The 19,893-nt window shown below is 47.8% G+C and overlaps 2 protein-coding genes across 6 annotated transcripts; one reads left to right on the forward strand and one right to left on the reverse strand.

The window, feature by feature from the left end:
• Nucleotides 1-1,531: 1,531 nt before the first annotated feature.
• On the forward strand, nt 1,532-8,447 carry Fam219b (family with sequence similarity 219 member B). Its single transcript, XM_048793007.1, is given in 6 exon segments — nt 1,532-2,142; nt 2,144-2,235; nt 2,431-2,518; nt 3,240-3,317; nt 3,754-3,802; nt 5,737-8,447. Coding segments are annotated over 6 exon segments (546 nt in total). The 5' UTR covers nt 1,532-2,065; the 3' UTR covers nt 5,899-8,447.
• Mpi (mannose phosphate isomerase) lies at nt 7,291-19,137 on the reverse strand. Of its 5 annotated transcripts, none has more exons than XM_015480425.2 (8): nt 18,981-19,137; nt 18,378-18,505; nt 16,511-16,621; nt 15,579-15,720; nt 14,759-14,941; nt 12,909-13,082; nt 11,196-11,404; nt 7,291-10,932 (listed from the first exon to the last, which is right to left on the reverse strand). In XM_015480425.2, exons 1-8 carry the CDS (start codon nt 18,994-18,996, stop codon nt 10,714-10,716), a joined length of 1,182 nt encoding a protein of 393 aa, XP_015335911.1. In that variant the 5' UTR covers nt 18,997-19,137; the 3' UTR covers nt 7,291-10,713. The 5 variants fall into 5 exon arrangements, with proteins under 5 accessions (XP_015335911.1, XP_015335909.1, XP_048648956.1 ...); XM_015480423.2 differs by having other exon boundaries at nt 16,421-16,621; XM_048792999.1 differs by having other exon boundaries at nt 16,421-16,621; nt 18,990-19,033.
• Nucleotides 19,138-19,893: the final 756 nt, after the last annotated feature.

Below are 19,893 nucleotides of genomic sequence, written 5' to 3' on the forward strand. Positions count from 1 at the left end.
GCTTTGTTTTTTGAGTACTGGAAATTGAACCTAGAAGTGCTTTACCACAGAGCTACATCCCCAGCCCTTTTCATTTTTTATTTTGAGCCAGGGTCTCACTAAGTTGCTGAGGCTGGCTTGTTTTGTTCTTTTTAAAAATATTTTTTAGTTGTAGATGGACATAATACCTTTATTTATCTTTATCTGGTGCTGAGGATCAAACCCAGATCCTCACACATGCTAGGTGAGTGCTCTACCACTGAACCACAATCCCAGCTCCCTTTTTTTTGTTTTTGACTTGGTGTCTTGCTATGTTGCCTAGGCTGGGTTGAACTCCTGGCCTCAAGTGAGCCCCCACCTCAGCCTCAAAAGTATCTGGAATAGTTCCTGGCTTGGTGGTGCATACCTGTAATCCCATCTTCTTGGGAGACTGAGGCAGGATAGCAAATTTGAGGACAGCCTTGGCAATTTAGTGAGAACTGTTTCAAAATAAAAAATAAGTGCTGGGGGGCTGGGGTTATGGCTCAGTGGTAAAGCGCTTGCTAGCACGTGTGAGGCACTAAATTCAATCCTCTGCACCACATAAAAATAAAGGTATCCACCTACAAGTGTGTGTGTGTGTGTATATATACACATACACATATATACACACACATATACATACACATACATTTATTTACTTATTTAAAAAAGAAGCGCTGGGAATGTAGCTTAGTGGTAGAGCACTCTAGGGTTCAATCCCTATCCTCCCTTCCCCCGTGCACACAGTAAAAGAGTAGCTGGCACAGGCAGCTTTTGCAGGGGATTAACGGGGACCTGGGTTCAAATTATCACTAAGTACTGAGTTTTACCACGTTTAAGCCTCATTTGTATAATAGTAACTGCAGGCTTCATTAGGAGTTAATGTGGATTAAACATTAAATTGAGCCATATGAAATTGATGTTTCTGGACATCAAAAATGATCCAACAGATTATGCAGGAGATAGGATACACCAAAATATGATTCATTTGTTTGATTTCTCAAAATCTCCAGCCCGAAATTCTTTCTTCTTATCCTACTGAAGACAGTTCTTGGGGTTCAGAGTCTGCATACCATGAACTACCCTGTGGAGGCCAATATATTAGCCATGGAACAGTCTCATGAGATTTGGCAGTTCTATAAGGATCTGGAATTTACTTCCAGCCAGCCACGAGCACATCCCTTGGGGGTTGGAGAAGTCAAGAGCCTTGACACTGCTCTCTATCCTGCCACACAGGGACTCAAAGAGTACACTTTCACTCTCCTTTCTTGTGCCTATTTTGTTTTTGTCACTGTAGAACAGATAGTGACATGGTTCGACTTTGTATTTTTTGGTGCTGGGAATCAAATCTAGGGCCTTGCCCATATAAGGTAAGCACTCTATCACTGAACGACACCTTCAACTCCAAAGTTTCACTGTAAAACGCGGAAACTGAGGCCTAGAAAGGGTCAGCCAGTCCAAGGTGTCCGGCACCACGTGGCGTGGCGTAAGAAGGTGGGGTTGGCCTCGGATTAAGCAACCCAGGCATTGCAGCCAGTTTGTGCCACCTCGCAAGATCTTTGAACCTCTGAGGCCTATTCTCTTTTCTGCGATTACCTCCCTACTGTCTATGGATCTTTTCTCTCCAGCCCAAGCTCTCCCGAGCCCATCCTCAGGGAGCTCGGGTTGTGGCGAGAAGACCGCAAAGAAGATGCTGCTAGAGCTTAGAGAGTGGGTCGGTGGAAGGGCATAAACCCTTAACGCCCAGCCGGTGCACACCCCAAGGCTCTGGGCAAATGTCAATGTTCGATTTCGACTAGAAACAACTGACAGCCTCGACCTCGCCAGGCCCAGACGGACTTAAGTTCTGTAGCTGTGTACCAGAAGAGCAAGACCGAAACTGCCCATCTCCCGGCAGAGCAGGACATTGTGCCAACGCCCAGCAACTAGGCCGGAAAGTCCGTGGGGAGCGGCCCGCGCCTGCGCGCCGCCATCTTGGTAAAGAAGCGCCCGCCAGGGCCTACGGACTGCTCGGTAGTGGTGGGGCGGGGCGGGGCTGCGACACCCAGCTGGGCGGAGCCAGGCCATGGCGACCGCAGAGCCCGGCGGGCCGGCGACGAGGGCTGCCACCCCCGGAGCCCGGCNCCGGGAGGAGCGCCAGCGGAGCCCTCCGGCTGGGGGAGCGTACCCCTGCTACAATGGAGAAGCGTGGACCGTACTTGGTGACGCGCGCGCCGTCCATTCAGGCCAAGCTGCGTAAGTGTGGTCCGAGGTTTTATGCTGCCGTGTGACTGGGGCGGGTCCTGGAGCCCAGTGGTCTCGCACCTAGTGAAGGGTTCGATGCACTCCGCTTCCGTCCCCAAAAATCCGTTCGGAGAGCGGTCTCCAGGCGTTCAGGGGACAAGGGCAGACTGGGGGAAACTCGGCTGACTAGGGCCCTTTGACTTCCAGAGAAGCACCGGGAGCTGGCCAAAGCTGTTCTGCGGAGAAAAGGCATGCTGGGTTCCTTGCCGAACCGCCCCGACTCTTCAGGGAAAAGGTCTCAGCGGGCTCCACCTCCTCTCTGCCGACAATTTCCAAAGTCGTTATTCCTCAGCCTGGGAGACGGGGTGCTCACGTTTAGGCCTGACCCAGTGATTCCCTGACGGCAGCCTGTCAGGTTCACTATACCTAGGGGTACTTTTTCATTGAGGCACATCCCCAGCCTTTTTTTTTTTTTTTTTTTTGGTACCAGGGATTGAACTCAGGGACACTCAACCACTGAGCCACCCACTCACAAGCCCTATTTTATATTTTATTTAGAGACAGGGTATCCCTGAGTTGCTTAGGGTCTCACTTTTCACTGAGGCTGGCCTTGAACTTGCGATGCTCCTGCCTCAGCAGGAGTGGGCTGGTATTACAGGCATGATTCACTGCTACCCATTTCAATGCCTTCTTTTACTGCTGTGAGCTGAAACTTGCAGAACTGAATGGATTTGCCCAAGAACTTCTGATTAAATAAGGTAGTTGGGGGGGTGCTTTTGCTGGTTCATAAAAGGCAAGGTATACTTTCCCCAGGAGCATGGGTTGGGGAGTGGAATGGGGCAGTACGTTTTCTGAGGAGCTATAAGCCAAATAGCATGGAGCTATAGGCAGTGGTGACCATGTGACCAGTTAGAAGGCAGTCTGGAGTAGTGCAGTCAGTTTTTTCATAATCAAGCCTTTCCCTGTGAAATGCCTGTTTTCATCTATGCTTGATTTCTCCTCCCCACTTCCCTTAGGTCAGTGAAGTTTAACAAGGGCTATACTGCTCTTAGCCAGAGTCCAGATGAAAACCTGGTGTCCCTTGATTCTGACAGGTGAGTGTTACCCCTTGGGGAATGACCTGGATAGCATTGCAGATAGCTTGGTGCCTTTGCTTGTTTCCTGTCTCCTCTGAGGCCCTCCATGCACATTCCAGGTTCTTTTCTGAGTGCTATCCTTTCCCAGGATGGCTTGGTTAGAAGATTCACAGGTAATCATCCTGCTCTAGGTTTGGAACTCCAATGTTTCCAGGGAATCATCCTGACCTAATGTATTATATCTGCACTGTTAGTGAGATTGACCTTATTCCTGCTGGAGCCAATTGAGGAAGCCATTTGCACTCACTGCAAATTCTGGGCTTGAGTTCTATGGTGTGGTCTTTGCTTCACAAATCCCTCAGACCCGCCCCTCCCTTTGCATGTTCTCCACCTTGCCATGTGCAGCTGTGCTCCACAGGCCTCTCCTGAACTGACTGTCTCCCTCTTCTCCTAGTGATGGGGAGCTGGAATCCAGATATTCTTCCGGGTATTCCTCTGCAGAGGCAAGTCCAGAGCGCCTTTCTGTGCAGGGCCAGGCTACAGGCAGCATCACCACCACTACCAAATGCTTGTTTGGTGCCTGCTGTGAGCACAGCACTGTACCAGACTTCCGGTCTGTTTTCCGATCTTCCACTCTACCCTCTTCCCCCAGCAGAGGTATAGGCGTCTTAGGAGATCTGTTGAAAATCCAGGAGACGGTATATCCTCAGGGTTGGAAATTATCTCAGAAATTTTCTAGTCTAGACCACAATTTAAAGGAATCCTTTTGATAGATCCTAGTTAAGAGTTTACTAGCCTCTGATTGCTTGTATGCTTCTTGTAATTGGGTACTTAGTACCTCCAAGAAGCATTGCTTCCTACCCACCCCCAACACATACATAACCCCTTCTTCAGTAATATTTAGTGAAGTCTCCCTGCACTACCCCCACCACCAGTACTGGGGTTTAAACCCAGGGATGCTCTACTACTGAGCTATATCCCCAGTCCATTTTACTTTTTTGAGACGGTCTCACTAAGTTGCTAAAGTTGGCCTTGAACTGAGCCTCCTGAGTAACTGATCATAGACATGCACCATTGTGCCTGGCAAGAAGTCTTCCTTCTTAATCTGAAATGTTTCATGCAACCTGGACCCATTTATTGGTCCTATACCTGCCTTCCAGCAGCAACTCTAATCTCCCTTTTGACTGTCCTATCTGAGGTCAGCCTTCAACACTCCCCTGCTCATTTTCCACCAGTTTTTTTTCTTCTAGGCCAAAAAAACTTCAGTTCCTTCAGTTGTTCCAGACTGAGATACTCCTGGCTGGCTTTGTGGACATATTTCTGTCCTAGATAGAAATCCAAGAACATAAAATTCTTGGCTGGGTGCAGTGGCATGCACCTATAGTTGCAGCTACTCAGGAAGCAGAGGCAGGACTGCTTGAGGGCAGGAGTTCAAGGTTAATCTGGGGAACACAGACCTTTTTTCTTTTTTTGTTTTTCTTTGCAGTACTTGAGATTGAACCCAGGAATGCTTTACCACTGAGCTACATCCCCAGTTCTTTTTATTTTTTGAGACAGGGTCTCAATAAGTTGCTGAGACTGACCTTGAACTTACAATCTTCCTGCTTCAGCCACCTGAGTTACTGGTATTAAAAGTTTATGCCACCTTGCCCAGCTAAGACCCTGCAAGAAAGAAAGAAAGAAAAAGGTCCAACATGTAGCTAACTCCCTTTAAAGGAGGTAAAATTCTGGGTCTATAACTGCAGACCACCAATATTTCTTCCTTATTTTCCTGGAATCTTTGGTTAACCTTTTGTTTCTGGGAAAGAGAAAAGCAGTTTGCATGTTGTATCCTCCTTGAGTATCTAAGAGTGTTAAAACTAAGAAAATAGCCAAGAACCAGAGGAAATCTTATACTTTTTCCTGCCTTATTTATTTCCTGTCTGCTCAGTGGAACTGGTGAAACCAAGCTGGCTGGTTCTACTTTGCAGGGACCCAGCTTGGCTGGCAGGGAAGGATAACAGGTCTAATAGGCAGTACAAACAAAGCCGCTCCCTGCCTGCTTCCACAGTAACCCAGGACTCTAAGCCTGTTGTTCTGTTATCATTGTCCTATATTCTTTAGGCTTGACAGGGACATCTGGGTTTTCAGTGGGAAAGATAAGAACAATGACTTCCAACATAATCTAGAATTTGGTGTTAGTACCAGGTGCCTAAGGATTCTTTAGTGAGAGCAGCTCCTGAGGGTCAGTGAAGACTGGACATTACTAGCTAAGGCTCCTAGGTGCCCCTCATTGCTGAGAAGGCACAACAGGAAAAGGTGATACTTCCTCCTATAGTCAGGAGAGCTGTGTGGGGTTGGCCTGGGGGTGGAGCATGGACAGGAAGCACTGATATGGGAATGTGAGGCTGCCTTTTAGGCAGCTGGCTTATAATCCTCTCCTCTCTTCTCTTAGCAGGTAAACCAGGATGTGAGCCGGCAGCTGCTACAAGATGGGTATCACCTGGATGAGATTCCAGATGATGAGGACTTGGACCTCATTCCCCCTAAGCCTATGGCCTCCTCCACATGCTCTTGCTGCTGGTGCTGTCTTGGGGATTCTTCCTGTACCCTCCAGTAGCCATAATTCTCCAAGGTGGACCCTGCTCACCACGAGGCCTACAGAACTCTGTTGGCCCTTCATAGCTCAGAGTGCAGTGAGAACTGCTGTCAGTTCACAATCAGTGGAGGCACTGACTCTCTGGGAAGGTCCATAACCTGCAGGAGAGCCCTCACCTGGTGCTTCTCAGGCCAGAGCCCCACCTCCAATCTGGGTGATGAGGGGATGGATAGAATTCTGCAGTTTTCCTCTGTTGTTGGAGCAGTTTAGAGAAACTACTTTAATAAGGGCAGAAACAGGATTTTTGACTAACAGGTGGCTAAGAAAACCAATTGCAGAGATCTTTATTGGTATTTGTCATGGTGCTGTATGGAAGAGGAAAAGAGAGCTTTTGAGTTCAGGCTGTGCTGTAGATGTGTGGAGGCAGGAGACACCACTTTACAGCCTGTAGCCAGGAATTTCAAATTTTTAACTGAGACCAGTACAAAGAATTCTGTGTTTTCCTCTTCTTCCCAACTCTAAGGTGGATTAAGGAAGCACTGATGTGGGAATGTGAGGCTGCCTTTTGGGCAGCAATTATTTCTGTTCCATATCCTGGCTTATAATCGTCTCCTCTATTCTCTTGTCTTACCAAGACAGCAAAGTAAATCCCTTTTGTCCTCTTCATATTACATCTGTCCGGCTGTGGCAGTAAATATAACAGGTTGCTTAATGACACATCAGGATCATGGCTTTCAGAATTCCTGAACCTGGGGGACACTGTACCAGTTCAATGTCTGTGTAAGTTTAGTAACTCATTCAGCCCTTCCCTAGAGAAAAACTGGTCCATCATGTACATATTCATTCATTTATATTTCCTTGGTCTGAGCTAGCTTCTCCACCCAGTCTTTGAGCTGGAAGGTTGGCATGAAAGTGCTGGCACTGGCTCTAGAAGCCTGCAGTTTTCATGGTTACCAGCAGAGGGAGCTGCAAAGGCAGAGTGCCTTCCTATTTGTTGCTTTTTAAAGTTGTGGGAAGTGGTAGAGTGAGTGTTCTGCTGGTGCTGCTTTGTGGTCTTTGGCCTAGACTGCAGCTCTCAGAATTGGGAGGAGAGACCAAAGCTAGAAACCAGGTCTCTGCCTGAGATCAGCCCACCATTACACAGAGCCTCCCCTGTAGTACAAGCCACTGTGGAGCCAGATTCCTCTGCCTCAGCCTCACAGTGGATGCTCACGATTCGACTTTATGGACTGGGGGTGTAGGAGCATTTACATAGCTTTTGTGAATCCCTGGATTCAACCCCTAGCTCTGCCAAAAATAAAGGATTGGGCTTTAAGGCAAACCACAGTGTGAACCTAGCCTCTCTTGGCCCCCGCCTGAACATAGCAAAAACAGGCATAATTCCCCCTGTTGCCCCCACTGGATAATTTCTCGTTATACCTAGCCTCTTATTGGAATTTAGTTTTTCACTGCTCCTCATCCATTCTTTTTTTTTTTCCACCTCACCCAGGACCATGGTGAGGTGGGAGTGTACAGGGTTCTCAGCTCAAGGGGCATAGGATTAGGGTGTGGGTCCCATGCAAAAGTGTCCAAGTTCTTGCTTTACATAATGTCCTGTGACCACTACAGGACATGGTATGGTATCCCTACCACAAGAGGTGACTGGGAGACTGAGAAGTTAGATATAAAATATACCTTAATCATCATTTGTTGGACAACTATCCTCAAGGTCATCCTAATAGAGCTTGACTGTTTTTCTCAAACTGGAAGGTTGACAGGAGCTTACAGTATTGAGAGGCTGTGGTTAATTTACTCTGCTAACTAGCAGCATTCTAGAAGGGAGATAGATCGGAGACCAGAGGTGTATCACCTTGGGGTCTGGGGACAGAGGAGGCAGATGGTTTTTCTGTTCTGGAATGAGACTCTGCAACTTTACCAAGGTGCCCAACATTCAGAGCACGGAACATTAGCATCTCCGTTCTGAACCTCTTACCCCACCAGTTAGTTTCTAGGCCTTCAGGTTTCTATGGAGGGGAAGAGCAGATGTGGACAATATAGAGAAAGACTTTGTGATAGTGGTGGGGACTTAGTGAGGGCACAAGGTAGCTGTGGAAGCCAGGTATGGATCCATATTTCTGTGGGAGGCTTGGTTAGGACAGATTTACCTGGGCTTTTGGCAGCTGCTGGGAGGTGGCAGGACCCCAAAATCACACCCTCTGCGTAAGTTGTTGCTGTAATCAACACTGGGGCACTTGGCTGCAATTCTCCCTGGAAGGGATATTCCGCAGCTGGACAACTCTGTAGGAATTACGTGTGGAGAAAGCTGCAGAGATATGGAGCAGGAGACAACTCAAGGGCCACAGACCAAAATACCACCAGTAAAGGCTCCAAGTTGCTCAGAGCCAAATAGCCTTAATTCAGAGTGCTGGATGTTATTATGCAGTTGACAGTCCCCTATGGAGAGGGGTGCATCTAGGCTTCCCTCACAGACAGGAATGGTTCCATCTGGTATTTACACAGTGCTCTACAGACCTCTTGGCTTGTACTTATACACCCTTGTACGTTTAATAAGAATAAATGCAGTCATGCTAGTTGAGCTGTGTCTGTTGTGGCAACAGGATTTTAAAGAAAGGCCTGGAATGCTAAAAGGAAGAAATAGCTTAATAGCCCAGGAAGCACCCTTCCCCTTTTCTGCTGTTCCCCATGGGCATCATTTTCAGGCCTGTTTCACTGGAGATCATGAGTGGAATGGGCCCTTGCAGGTCACTATTTAGAATGGGTTCCCTTTAGCAGACCCTTTCTTTCCTGCTTATCTTTAATTATCAGCTGAAGAAACTTTAGAGGAAAAAAAATTTTTTTTTTTTTTTGATGATACTATGGACTGAACCCAGGGCTACTCTGCCATTGACCTAATCTTCAACCCTTTTTTTCTTTTGAGACAAGATCTCACTAAGTTGCCCAAACTGGCCTCAAACTTTTTTTTTTTTTTTTAGTTGTAGTTGGACACAATACCTTTATTTATTTATTTTTATGTGGTGCTGAGTATCGAACTCAGGGCCTTACATGCGCTAGCAAGCGCTCTACTGCTGAGTCATAACCCCAGTCCCTGGGCTCAAAGTTTTGATCTTCCAATCTTCCTCCTGCCTCAGCTTCATGAGCTACTGGGATCACAGGCAGATACCACCATATCCTGTCCCAAAATATTTTTGAAGGTAGTTTTCTGAAATGCCATTTTAATAGGGGGTGTAGTATAGAAGCCCAGAAACTTTCTTCTCTATGAGTCTAAGCCTTTGCCCCACAGGAAGGAGCAGCAGTGGTCTGAGTCTTTGCATAGTCTGGAGCAAAAGGGTTTAAGGCTGCAGGTTAGAAACCTCAGCAGTGACACCAACAGGCAAGCAGCCTCTTGCAGAGGTGTGTTTCACCCCTGGAGATGAGCACAAGGAGAGCAGATGCCCTCCTTAGTACTTCCTGCCAGCTTAAGAGAGGTAGCTGAGTTTCTCACAATGGAAACTGGATCATTCTGTCACTGAATCCCTGTAATCTATAATGACAATATGTTTAGATAATAAGTTGACAATTTTTTCTCGTAGTTTCAGCTTGGGCTAATGGTATGGTATAGCTCCATGGTAGAACATACAGAAGGTCCTGGGTTTGCTCCTTAGCACCACCAGTTAAAAAAAAAAAAGGGGGTTGGGGATGTAGCTCTGTGGTAGAATGCTTGCCTAGCCTGCATGAAGTCCTGGGTTCAATCCTCAGTGACAGAGCCAGTGCTGCAAAAAATGAATAAATTCAGCTTTGCAGACCACATAGTCTGGTGCAACTACATGACTTCATCATTGCAGCCTGAAAGCAGCCAAAATGTATGTAAATTAGTAGGTGTGACCAGAACTGGTCTACCAGCCCTAGTTTGCAGACTCTTGATTAAGGTCAATTGAAAAATAGGAGTGTTGCACTGGTTGAGGTGGCACACATCTGTAATCCCAGTGGCTTGGGAGGCTGAGGCAGGAGGACTGCCCATTCAAAGCCAGCTTCAGCAACTTAGTGAGACTCCTTCTCTAAATAAAATACTTAACAAAGGACTGGAGATGTGACTCAGTGGTTAAATGTTCCTGGGTTCAATCACTGGTACTAAAAAAAGGGAGTGTTGCACTAGTATATTCTTATACTCATCTTCTCTTTCTGGAGAGCTCAAGGCATGCCTGCAAACTGTGCATCCAAGGCTGAAAGTGGCTTCTTCTCTCCTACTACTTGCTATAAAAAGATTCTGGGATCCAGCCTGCCCACTTTATAAGTAGGAATAAAGCAAAAATTGGACAACATTCAGGGAGGGCTGTTTCAGCCAACTTCAGGGACAGAAATGCCAAAGGTGGAAATGTTCTTTACAGGGTCAAAACAAGTGATCTTTAATTGCTTTGACAGAGCAAGAGAGCCTACCCTTTCCCAATCCTCTACAGCTGAAGAAATAAGTAGGTAGTCCCAAGGCAAGAACCTTGTTCTTAAATTATACCTTACCAATTGCTCTGATGGATGCTGAGGTAATGATGGGTCACAGATTTCACTAGACGGCCTCATACCGTGGGCTGGAGTACAGCTGTTGCCTCCTGAACTGGCAAGAGCCTGGCTCAGGTGTGGTGAGGAGTGGTAACAGAATACAAGAGAAGGATCAGGCCTTAGCCCTCCAATGGGCCTTTCATCCCAAGAGAAGATGGTTTAGCCTGGGCATGCTCGGAAGTCACAACCCACAGGTTTACTTCCCCAGCTTTTCTAGGGTGCACACACAGTGCAAAACAAGGAAAGGGCTTGGAGTGGCCTGGAGCTAGAGTGGCTGGCAGAGGAGAGCTAGCAAGGCAGTTGTCTCTATAGCAGACAGCAGGCCCGAAACATCAGCAAGTCCTTAGGCACAGTAAGCTTCAGTGAGACACTCTCATTGGCCCCAATGAAGAGCACCCCACCACGCTGCAGGGAGATTGCAGCCTGTGTTGTGGGAGTGCTGGCTGTCACCGTTCCTTCCACCATCAGGAGGATGCTGGCAGAGTCCAGTGCCAAGACCTTGTATTCAGTGACAGAGCCAGGGACCTGGGCAAGAAGAAGCAGGATAATATAGCTTAGACTCTGCACCAATCAGGTCCCAGACTCAGGACAACTTCAAGGGCAGTGAGGAACAGCCCTGCTGCCACCTCCCCTAATATTCAAGCTCTTATCAGCATGGAGGTCCCAGGTATAGAGTGGATGGGCCCTGTAACTGTCACTAGTAGGTGTGCTTGACAGAAGGGAAACCCAGCCCCAGGTATACTCCATATTGTAGTCCTTGCCAGTTCACCATCCCCTCTCCCACTTACCTCCATTTTCATAATGGTGAAGTCTGGCACAGGGGGGTCATAGATGAAGAGGTATGGGTCTTCCTGACTCTGTGTTGGGAGGAAGAGCCTGTCCTTGCTGGGGGTAGGGGTATAGCTGAGCATCTCACATAGAGTTGGCACATCGATGAACTTGGGTGTCAAGCCAGCACGCACTGTGTTGTCCGAACATGCCATACACTCCACGCAGTCTGGGGGCAGACAATTGTCATGTGCTAAGCTGATGAATTATGCCTTGGAGAAGGCTCTCTGAGGCTGGGCCTCCTAACCTGAAGTCTGTGAACCCCTTATAGAGTTTGGTAAAAATGTGTAAATACAATACTGTTTTCTGGGAGAATGAAGTTAAGATACCAGACTCCAAAAATAGGTGACAGGTCAGGAGGAGTCATATTAACCCCTAGGGGAGCCCCAAACCTCCTGACTAGTCGTACTTCTGTGACAGACTCCTAGGCATGAGTGGATGCTGCCAACAGTCAAAAATCACCTGTGAGGGGCTGTAGCTATACCTCAGTATTAAGAGTGCTTGCCTCGCACCTGTGAGGCACTGGGTTTCATCCTCAGCACCACATAAAAGTAAATAAATAAATATATTGTGTCCATCTACAACTAAAAATATATATTAATCACCTTCTGAGGGGATGCATATCTTTTTTCTTGGGGGCAGGGGGAGTGTGGGGGTAACCAGGGATTGAACTCAGGGGCACTTAACCACTGAGCCACATCCCCCACCCTTTTTTGTATTTTATTTAGAGACGGTCTCACTTAGGGCTTCGCTAAGTTGCTGGGGCTGGCTTTCTTTTTTTTTTAATATTTATTTTTTAGTTTTCGGCGGACACAACATCTTTGTTTGTATGTGGTGCTGAGGATGGAACCCGGGCCGCACGCATGCCAGGCGAGCGTGCTACCGCTTGAGCCACATCCCCAGCCCAAGGCTGGCTTTGAACTTCCTCCTGCCTAGGCCTCCTGAGCTGCTGAGATTACAGGCATACACCACTGCACCCAGCCCTGATACATATATTTTTTTTTAAATATTTTTTTAGGTGTAGATGGACACAACACAATGCCTTTATTTTTATGTGGTACTGAGGATCGAACCCGGGTGCTGCCTGTGCTAGGCGAGCACTCTACCGCTGAGCCACAATCCCAGCCCCCCTGATGCATATATTAATGTAAAAAAAAAAATCCAGGTGGCTAGGTGCAGTGGCGCATGCCTGCAATCCCAGTAACTTGGGAGGCTCAGGCAGGAAAACTGCAGGTTCAAGGACAGCATGAGCAATTTAAGAAAACCCTGTCTCAAACAACAAAAAGGGAATGTAGCTCAGTGGTAAAGCACTGAGATCAATCCCCAGTACAGTAAAAAATGGTAGACAGAATAGGCATGTAAAAGCTGGATGATGTAAGGGAGAGAAGAGCAGCCTTGTCCAATATAGCCTGGGTTCCAACTTCAGTTCCCACACTCACTGACAGGACTTAACATCAGTCTTATTACCTTCCAGGTTGGCAGAAGATCATAAACAGTGTCTACTGCTAAGCTGACATTCACCATACCTACTGGCATTTTCCCTTTCTGCCCAGGAGCTCTCAGAGATTAGAGCTGGATGGACCTTAGAGAAAGTATCCATAGCCATCCTCTTTTTGTCCAGATGGGAAAACAAGGTCTACCAGGGATGGCAGTTCTGCTGAAAAGGGGCTCACCTCCCTTCACGTAGGCATGAGGCACATTGGCCTCCAGAAACATGGCCTCTCCTGGCTTCAGGGTAAGCAGGTTCAGGAAGTAGATGGCAAAACAGCCAATGTCACCTGGATACTGCTGGTGCAGCTGTAGCAGGAGCTCTCCACAGATGTCCTCCATGTTGTTTCCAGCAGACACTGGGGGTCACAGAGTAGACCAATGCTTCAGTCCCACTTAGTGTATTCTAGCCTTACTCAGGGCAAGGAGTCTTGGGGAAGAGTTCTTGCCCCATGAACGCAGAAGCTATGCTTGGGCCTGTCCTAGTCATCTCCTGCTTTTTGGGATCCAGCCGTCCTGATACTCCTGCCCACACAGATGCTCTCTCTCACACTTCAACTGTCTGCCTGGCTTACACTGACCTCTAAAAGGGCTAAAGTGTGTTCCATTCAGGATAAGATCTCTCAATCTCGACACTACTGGCATTTTGGATCCCTTGTTAAATATAGGGCTGTCCTGCTTATTGCTGGATGCATCCTTAGCCTCTACCTACAAGACACCACCATCACCCCCAATCCAGGTTCTAACAACCAGAAAAGTTTCCACACAATTGCCAAAGTTCCCCTGGTTGAGAACAGTGATCTTGGAGCTCATAATCTCGATTGGGAGATGGCTCAAAAGGGTTCCATGAAGGAGAACAAACTCTTAGGTTAGGACATTCTCTTTTTTAGTACTGAAAGCCCCATGTCTCAGAAAATCTCAGTCCCAGGAAAACTGGGATGGTTGTCTACCCAAGAGAACACAAGGTAAAATGTGCCACGGGCCAAAATGTGTCCTGGAGACTGACCAGGGAAAATGAGCTCAGTCTGGCTACAGCAGTGAGAGCAGGATTCTTGGAAGGGGCAGGCAAAGAAGTGAGGAGGGTATTTATAAATAAAGACAGAATGTGTTAAGTGCCACAGTGAAGAAATCAGCTGGTCTGGGTTGGAGGGCAGTTCAGTCTTCATAGCCTGTTGAAGTTCAGAAACAGGTCCCTGGTCTGGAGAGAGCCCAGTTTTAAAGTATGCATGTGATACATAGACTCACAGGTGCTAAGGCTATACCCAGATGTATGAACAGGGAGCTTTGAGAGTTTAGAACAGGAGCAATCTGTTGAGCTGTGAGAATAAGCAGAGAAAACACCCAAAACCACTCCCCGCAAAAAGAAAAACAAATACTGTATGCTTCGATGAAACAAACAATGTGTGGTTCAAAGGAAGCACAGCAGGGGAAATGTGCAGAAACAGAGCCAGAAGAGAGCTCTGGGGCCACTAGAGACGGGATGGGGGCTACCACATCAGCTTATAGCTGAGAGGTTGTCTGCTTTATATTTCTCGCTGCTTATATTGACTCTTCAGCCCAAAAGGTGATGACCATACCCATCAGCCATTTCCTGAACTCTCCTTAGCACAAATCAGGCACATAGGAGGTAGTTAAGAAAAAGCTAATGATTGCAAGCGCTAAACATCAGTCCTTTAGAGAGAGAGATGATCCTCTTGTCCCCTTCCTGTTTTCCAGCTCCAAACACAAGTCTATCCATGGGAAGCAGTTGCAGGATTGGGGAGAATCTGAATGCCTTGGTAGAAGGCATCAGAAAAGTCTTCAAGTCTGCCTACAATTGTCTAAAAACAACCAGTCAGAAAGCAGCACTCCACCTATGGCCTTGTTCCACAAAGACTGGGAAAGAAATGGTAGTGGCCAACAGGTCTTCTAAGTTGAGTTCTTCAGTATTCCTCTTGGGCAAAGGGGTAGAGAACCCTGTCCCCACAGCCTTGTGTCTATGTCAAGGAGCCCAGGCAAGGGCATTGCACCCATCCAGGTCTATAACTATGCCCACCTTGCTGGGAGACCCGCTTCACCAACAGGTTGAGCTGCTCTACCACCACCTTCTTCTCACTCTTCATCAGCTGAGAGAAGCAATTCCGCAAAGCAGAGGCCACGGCCTGGGCGTCGATGCTCGTGCTCTGCCTCAGCTGTGTTGATGCAGCATCCCCAATCAGGAACTGGAACTCGGGCACCTCTGAAGGAATGCCAGGACCAGGACCCGTGTCAGGATGGTAAGATGGAACCCACAGGGCTGGGGCTGTGACTTAGTGGTAGAGCACTTCCCTAGCATGTGTGAAGCATTGGGTTCCATTCTCAGCACCACATATAAATAAATGAATAAAATAAAGGTTCATCAACATCTTAAAAAATATATTTTTTAAATTTATTTTTTAGTTGCAGATGGTCATAATATCTTGATTTATTTTTATGTGGTGCTGAGGATTGAACCCAGTGCATCACGCGTGCGAAGCAAGCACTCTACCACTGAGCTATAGCCCCTGCCCCCTAAAACCATATTAAAAAAAAAAAAAGATGGAACACACAGGAGGACTGATAGGAGGCCTCCCTGTCCCATCCCTAACTAAGGAGCCAGGCACTAAGCAAAACCTGAAGTGCAAACCAATTACTTACCAACAGCCCTCCGCAACCACACTTGGGCCTGGTCTTATTAGTCTGACCCACTGGTTCCAAAAAGTACTGCATGAGGCCAAGCAGCCCTTTAGTTCTTATGACATTGAGCCTCTGTTCTCTGTCACTGTTCCCCCTCTGGTCTGGGTTTCCCACACATCCCAGGCCCAATACTCAAGCCCTCGGCATTCTGTCCAACTTACTCTTCAGAAAGGTTAGAATCTCCTCAACTGGCCGGAAACCACACAAGCCCTGGAAGGAGGTAAGAGCAATGGCCATCTCTGGCTTGTGGTTGGCATCAGGGTAGTGCTGTGGAGCCTGGAGGTGCAGCTTCTCTGCCAGTTCCTGGGGGTGGCCAAGGGAGGAGAATGGTCAGGGAGCAGTCATCACCTAGCAGGAACATTAGTCCCACCAGCCCCTGCTCTCTACCCTTCCCAGTTGCCAGATGGCAGTGGCTTCTTACCTCTGGCAATGAACCTGGTCAGGGCATGATGCAGAAACTTGGGGTTCAGCCAATCCAAGGCAGGGCAACAGACTAAATCTGGGGGAGAGCTGGGGCAGACTTTAAGAGCCCTCACCAGTGAATTAGGAAACCCAAACAAGCTCTGACCCTAATAGGCTGTGATTTGGGGTAAATCCCTCCCTTCTCTGAGTCTTACTTTGCCTATCTAAAACTGACAAATTTGGAGACAGTTGCTTAGGCTGGGACTCAGAAGTTTGTACAGAAAACTCCATGATGGGGAAATGAGGCAACAGCTATGGTGTGTGCCCTACCCCGGAAGTTGAACTCTCTAGAAAGCCAGTTGGGAAGATGATGATAAGACCTGGGCATGAGCTTAGAGAAACTCCTCCAGCACAGGCTGGTCAGCTATCCACTTAATATTTAGCTACTGGGTGTATCATCAGCATCTGGCCTCGAAGAGCTAATTTGGGAGTGGACACACTGGATTTAGCTCTGAGCTGAAGCCTGGTGTGGGTGAGGTAACAACAGTAGCAGAAAAAGCCCTTCCCTACCCTGACTGCTACACCTACTCTGTTCTGGTACCTTGTTAGGGTGTGCTTGGATAGAGAGGGCTGTTTCCACAGAAAGCACTTTGAAGAGGAAGGGCAGCTTGCCATCAAAAGTGTCCTTGACCTTTGAGCCTAGGCAGTCCTGGTTCTCAGCAATCCACTGGCCCAAGGTCTTTTGCGAGATGTGATTGTCAAGGATCTTGGCATCCCCCCGGGGGTGTGTTCCCATCCACAGCTGAAAAGACAGGAAACTTGAAAGAAGAGGAAGCAGAACCTGGCACCACCCGCTGGCCTGCCACAAGTTATGCTGTGCTCCCCAAAGAGTGGCTTCCTTCTGGGACAGGTTCCAAGGTCAGGTACAAATACTCATACCATCACAGACACAAAGGGAGAGAACAGACCCCAGAACAACCAGGAATCAGGAGACTTGGGCCTTAGTCTAGTCTGTCTCTAACCATCTATGGGGACTTCTGTTATAAATTTCTATTTCCTTCCTCTATTGTCAGAGTTCTTATCTGTCCAGAGGAGAATGACAATTGCACTGTCAAGGACACTGAAAAACCATGATTCTCAAATGGCTCTGTGAGGGGTTAATATTCATTTATTCCAGTCTCACTCAGAAGCAGGGACTAAAGCCTTCCTCAGTTTTGTCTTTTTCTCTATTAAATAGGCAGAGGATAACAGATTAATAAAAATGCAAAAAAAAAGGCCAAAGTTAAAAAAAAAAATTATTAGCCAGGCATGGTGGTATACACTCATAATCCCAGCAACTTGGGAGGCTGAGGTAGGAGCATCACAAGTTTGAGGCCAGCCTCAGCAACTGAGTGAGACCCTGTCTCAAAACAATAAAAGGGCTGGGGGTGTAGCTCAGTGGTAAAGTTTTGGTACTTGGCTTCAATCCCCAATACCAGAAAATAAATAAATAACTTGTTGTTTATGAGGGCTAAATAAAAATTCAGCAAGCGCTGCTAATTGTGATAGTGCAAACCTATAGTAATCTTTGTGACTCCAGAGCTGAGGCAGGAGGATCACAAGTTCAAGACCAGCCTAGGCAACTTAGTGAGACCCTGTCTCAAAATAAAAATAAAAAAGGCTGAGGATGGGGCTGGGGTTGTGGCTCAGTTGTAAAGTACTTGCCTAGCAAGTGTGAGGCACTGGGTTCAATCCTCAGCCCCACATAAAAATAAATAAATAAAATAAAGATATTGTGTCCATCTACAACTAAAAAAATATTTTTAAAAGGGGGGGGGGGGCTGAGGATATAGCTCCACGGTAAAGAACCCCTGGATTCAATTCCCAGTACCAAAAGAGAAAAAGTTTTCAGTAAATACTAAATTGTTGGAGAAAGGAGCGTACAAGAATTCCTAGACTTTTTGTTATGGTTGGATGTGAGGTGTCACCCGAAAGCTCATGGTATGAGACAATGCAAGAAGGTTCAGAGGAGAAGTAACTAGGTTTTAAGAGTTTTAACCCAATCAGTGAAATAATCCTGATAGGGATTAACTGAGTGGTAACTGCAGGGGTAGGGTGTGGCTAGAGGAGGTGGGAATTGGGACAAGGCTTTGGGGTATATATTTGTATCTGGCAAGGAGAGATCGACCCTCCTCTCTCTCTGTTGTCTGATCACCAATGTGAGCTGCTTCCCTCCACCACATTCTTCTGCCATGAAGTCCTGCCTCATCTTGAGTCCCAAGGAATGGAGTCTGCTGTCTATGGATTGCAACCTCTGAAACTGTGAGTCCCCAAATAAACCTTTCCTCCTCTGCAGTTGTTCTGGTTGGGTCATTTAGTCACAGCAGCGAAAAAGCTGACTAAAACACTTTTATAATAACATTTCTTTTGGTGCCAACATCTGGTCCACTGACCTACACTGATCTGAAAAACCAAGAGGGCCTCCTCATTCTTGCTACCTCACTCCTCCTGGCAGATCCACATGACTTGTTTCAGGCCCTTTAGTGTCACTTGACGGTAAGGTACAGCCTGTGTCTCACCTCTGCATATGGTTTGTCTTCTGCGATTTGGGCCAGTGGGTCATTGCTGGCCAGCAGTCGTGCCACTTCACTGCTGGAGCCCATCTTCCCCCAGGCATAATGCTGCACCACACAGGAAAGTGGGAACACTGGAGGCACAGACAAGAGGGTCAGTGTCCACTCCACTCCTCAGACCTGGCTCTACTGTCCCGGAAACCAGGCATGAGCCAGGAGACAATAACAAGGGATGGAGTCAAACAAGGGCCTCCTGGTTGTTGGGACAGACTACACTCTTCTGAAAGCCTCGATGTTCCCTTCTGTAAGATGGATAGATAAGGATATTGTCTGCTGTGGGGCTGAGACGTACGTCCAGGTGACCTTAAGGGAGCAGGAAGTACCTAGCTCACAGCATCCGGTCTCAAGTGCCCCAAGCTCCGCTGGAGAGTGGGAGGGCCTCCTCTCCTCGAGGATTGCAAACCCCATCCAGATGCTACCTCCCCTGCCTAGCGCCCACCCATCTTTTCCCGGAGCCCGAGAGGTGGGTTCGACCTGGCGGGTCATGCCGGGATTAGTCCCCAGGACGCCACTAACACCACGCTCACTGACACCAAGCCTAACGCTCACCTCGCTGACCTGCCATCTCGGCCGCCCGGGACCGGTTCTCCAGCACGTTAGCCCTTCCCGGCAGCCCTCACGGCCGGCGCACAGAGCTCCATGGGAAGTGTAGTTCCCGGAGCTGCTCCCGGCACCGGCCGCGCGGGGGCCCTTTACCACCTCGGGCTTCAGGGCTCGCTAGCCACCAGGCTTCCGCGGGCAGTCCAGGGTCTCGGCATTCTTTCCTTGGCCTGCAAGTATTTATTGAGAATTTGCTAAGTACCACAGAATGTTTTGAGGACTGTCAGAGAACTAGACGACACTACTCTTTGTAGAGCTTCCATTCTGAGAAGGGAGGACCCACAAGCGAGTATAATACGTAAATCATATAGTACGTTGAGAGACTGTAGAGGTCACAGAAAGAGGGCGGATGGGAGCAGAAAGTACTGTATGGAATTTAGAAGTCCGGGTGGGGCGGGGCACACCTGTAATCCCAGCAGCTCGGGAGGCTGAGGCAGGAGGATTGCAAATTCAAAACCAGCCTCAGCAACTTAGTGAGGCCTTGAGACCCTGTCTCAAAATGAAAAATAAGCTGGGCTGGAGATGTTGCTCAGTGGTAAAGCACTTCTGGGTTCACTCCCTGAGAATCTAAATAAATTAAGAAATAGGCCGGTAAGCCTCATCGGGAAGGTGAGATTTGAGCTCAGACTTGGAGGTGAGAAGGCAAAAGGGTTGGAGGCAGAGAAAATGCTAGAACAAAAGCACCTAGAGTGGGAACCTGGGAATGTGCCTGTCCTGATCAGGAGTAAAGAGCAAAGAAGGGGTGCAGAGTGAGCTGAACAGGGGAAGTGAGGAGGTTGGGAAGGCCATGGGCAGAGCTTCACAGGCTGTGGTGAGGACTTCAGGTTTTACATAGTTTCTCAGGGATGAGAGGGTAATTGCT

The sequence above is a fragment of the Marmota marmota genome, unplaced genomic scaffold (genome assembly GCF_001458135.2).
Source record: "Marmota marmota marmota unplaced genomic scaffold, marMar, whole genome shotgun sequence".
NCBI lineage: Eukaryota > Metazoa > Chordata > Mammalia > Rodentia > Sciuridae > Marmota > Marmota marmota.

What these genes read in the sequence shown, in the direction of transcription:
- Mpi (XM_015480423.2), bottom strand. An exon ending in GATTCTAACCTTTCTGAAGA is followed by an intron (nt 14,942 to 15,578) that starts GTAAGTTGGACA and finishes GCATTCCTTCAG; the next exon opens with AGGTGCCCGAGTTCCAGTTC. An exon ending in TCATGCCTACGTGAAGGGAG is followed by an intron (nt 11,405 to 12,908) that starts GTGAGCCCCTTT and finishes GTCTGCCCCCAG; the next exon opens with ACTGCGTGGAGTGTATGGCA.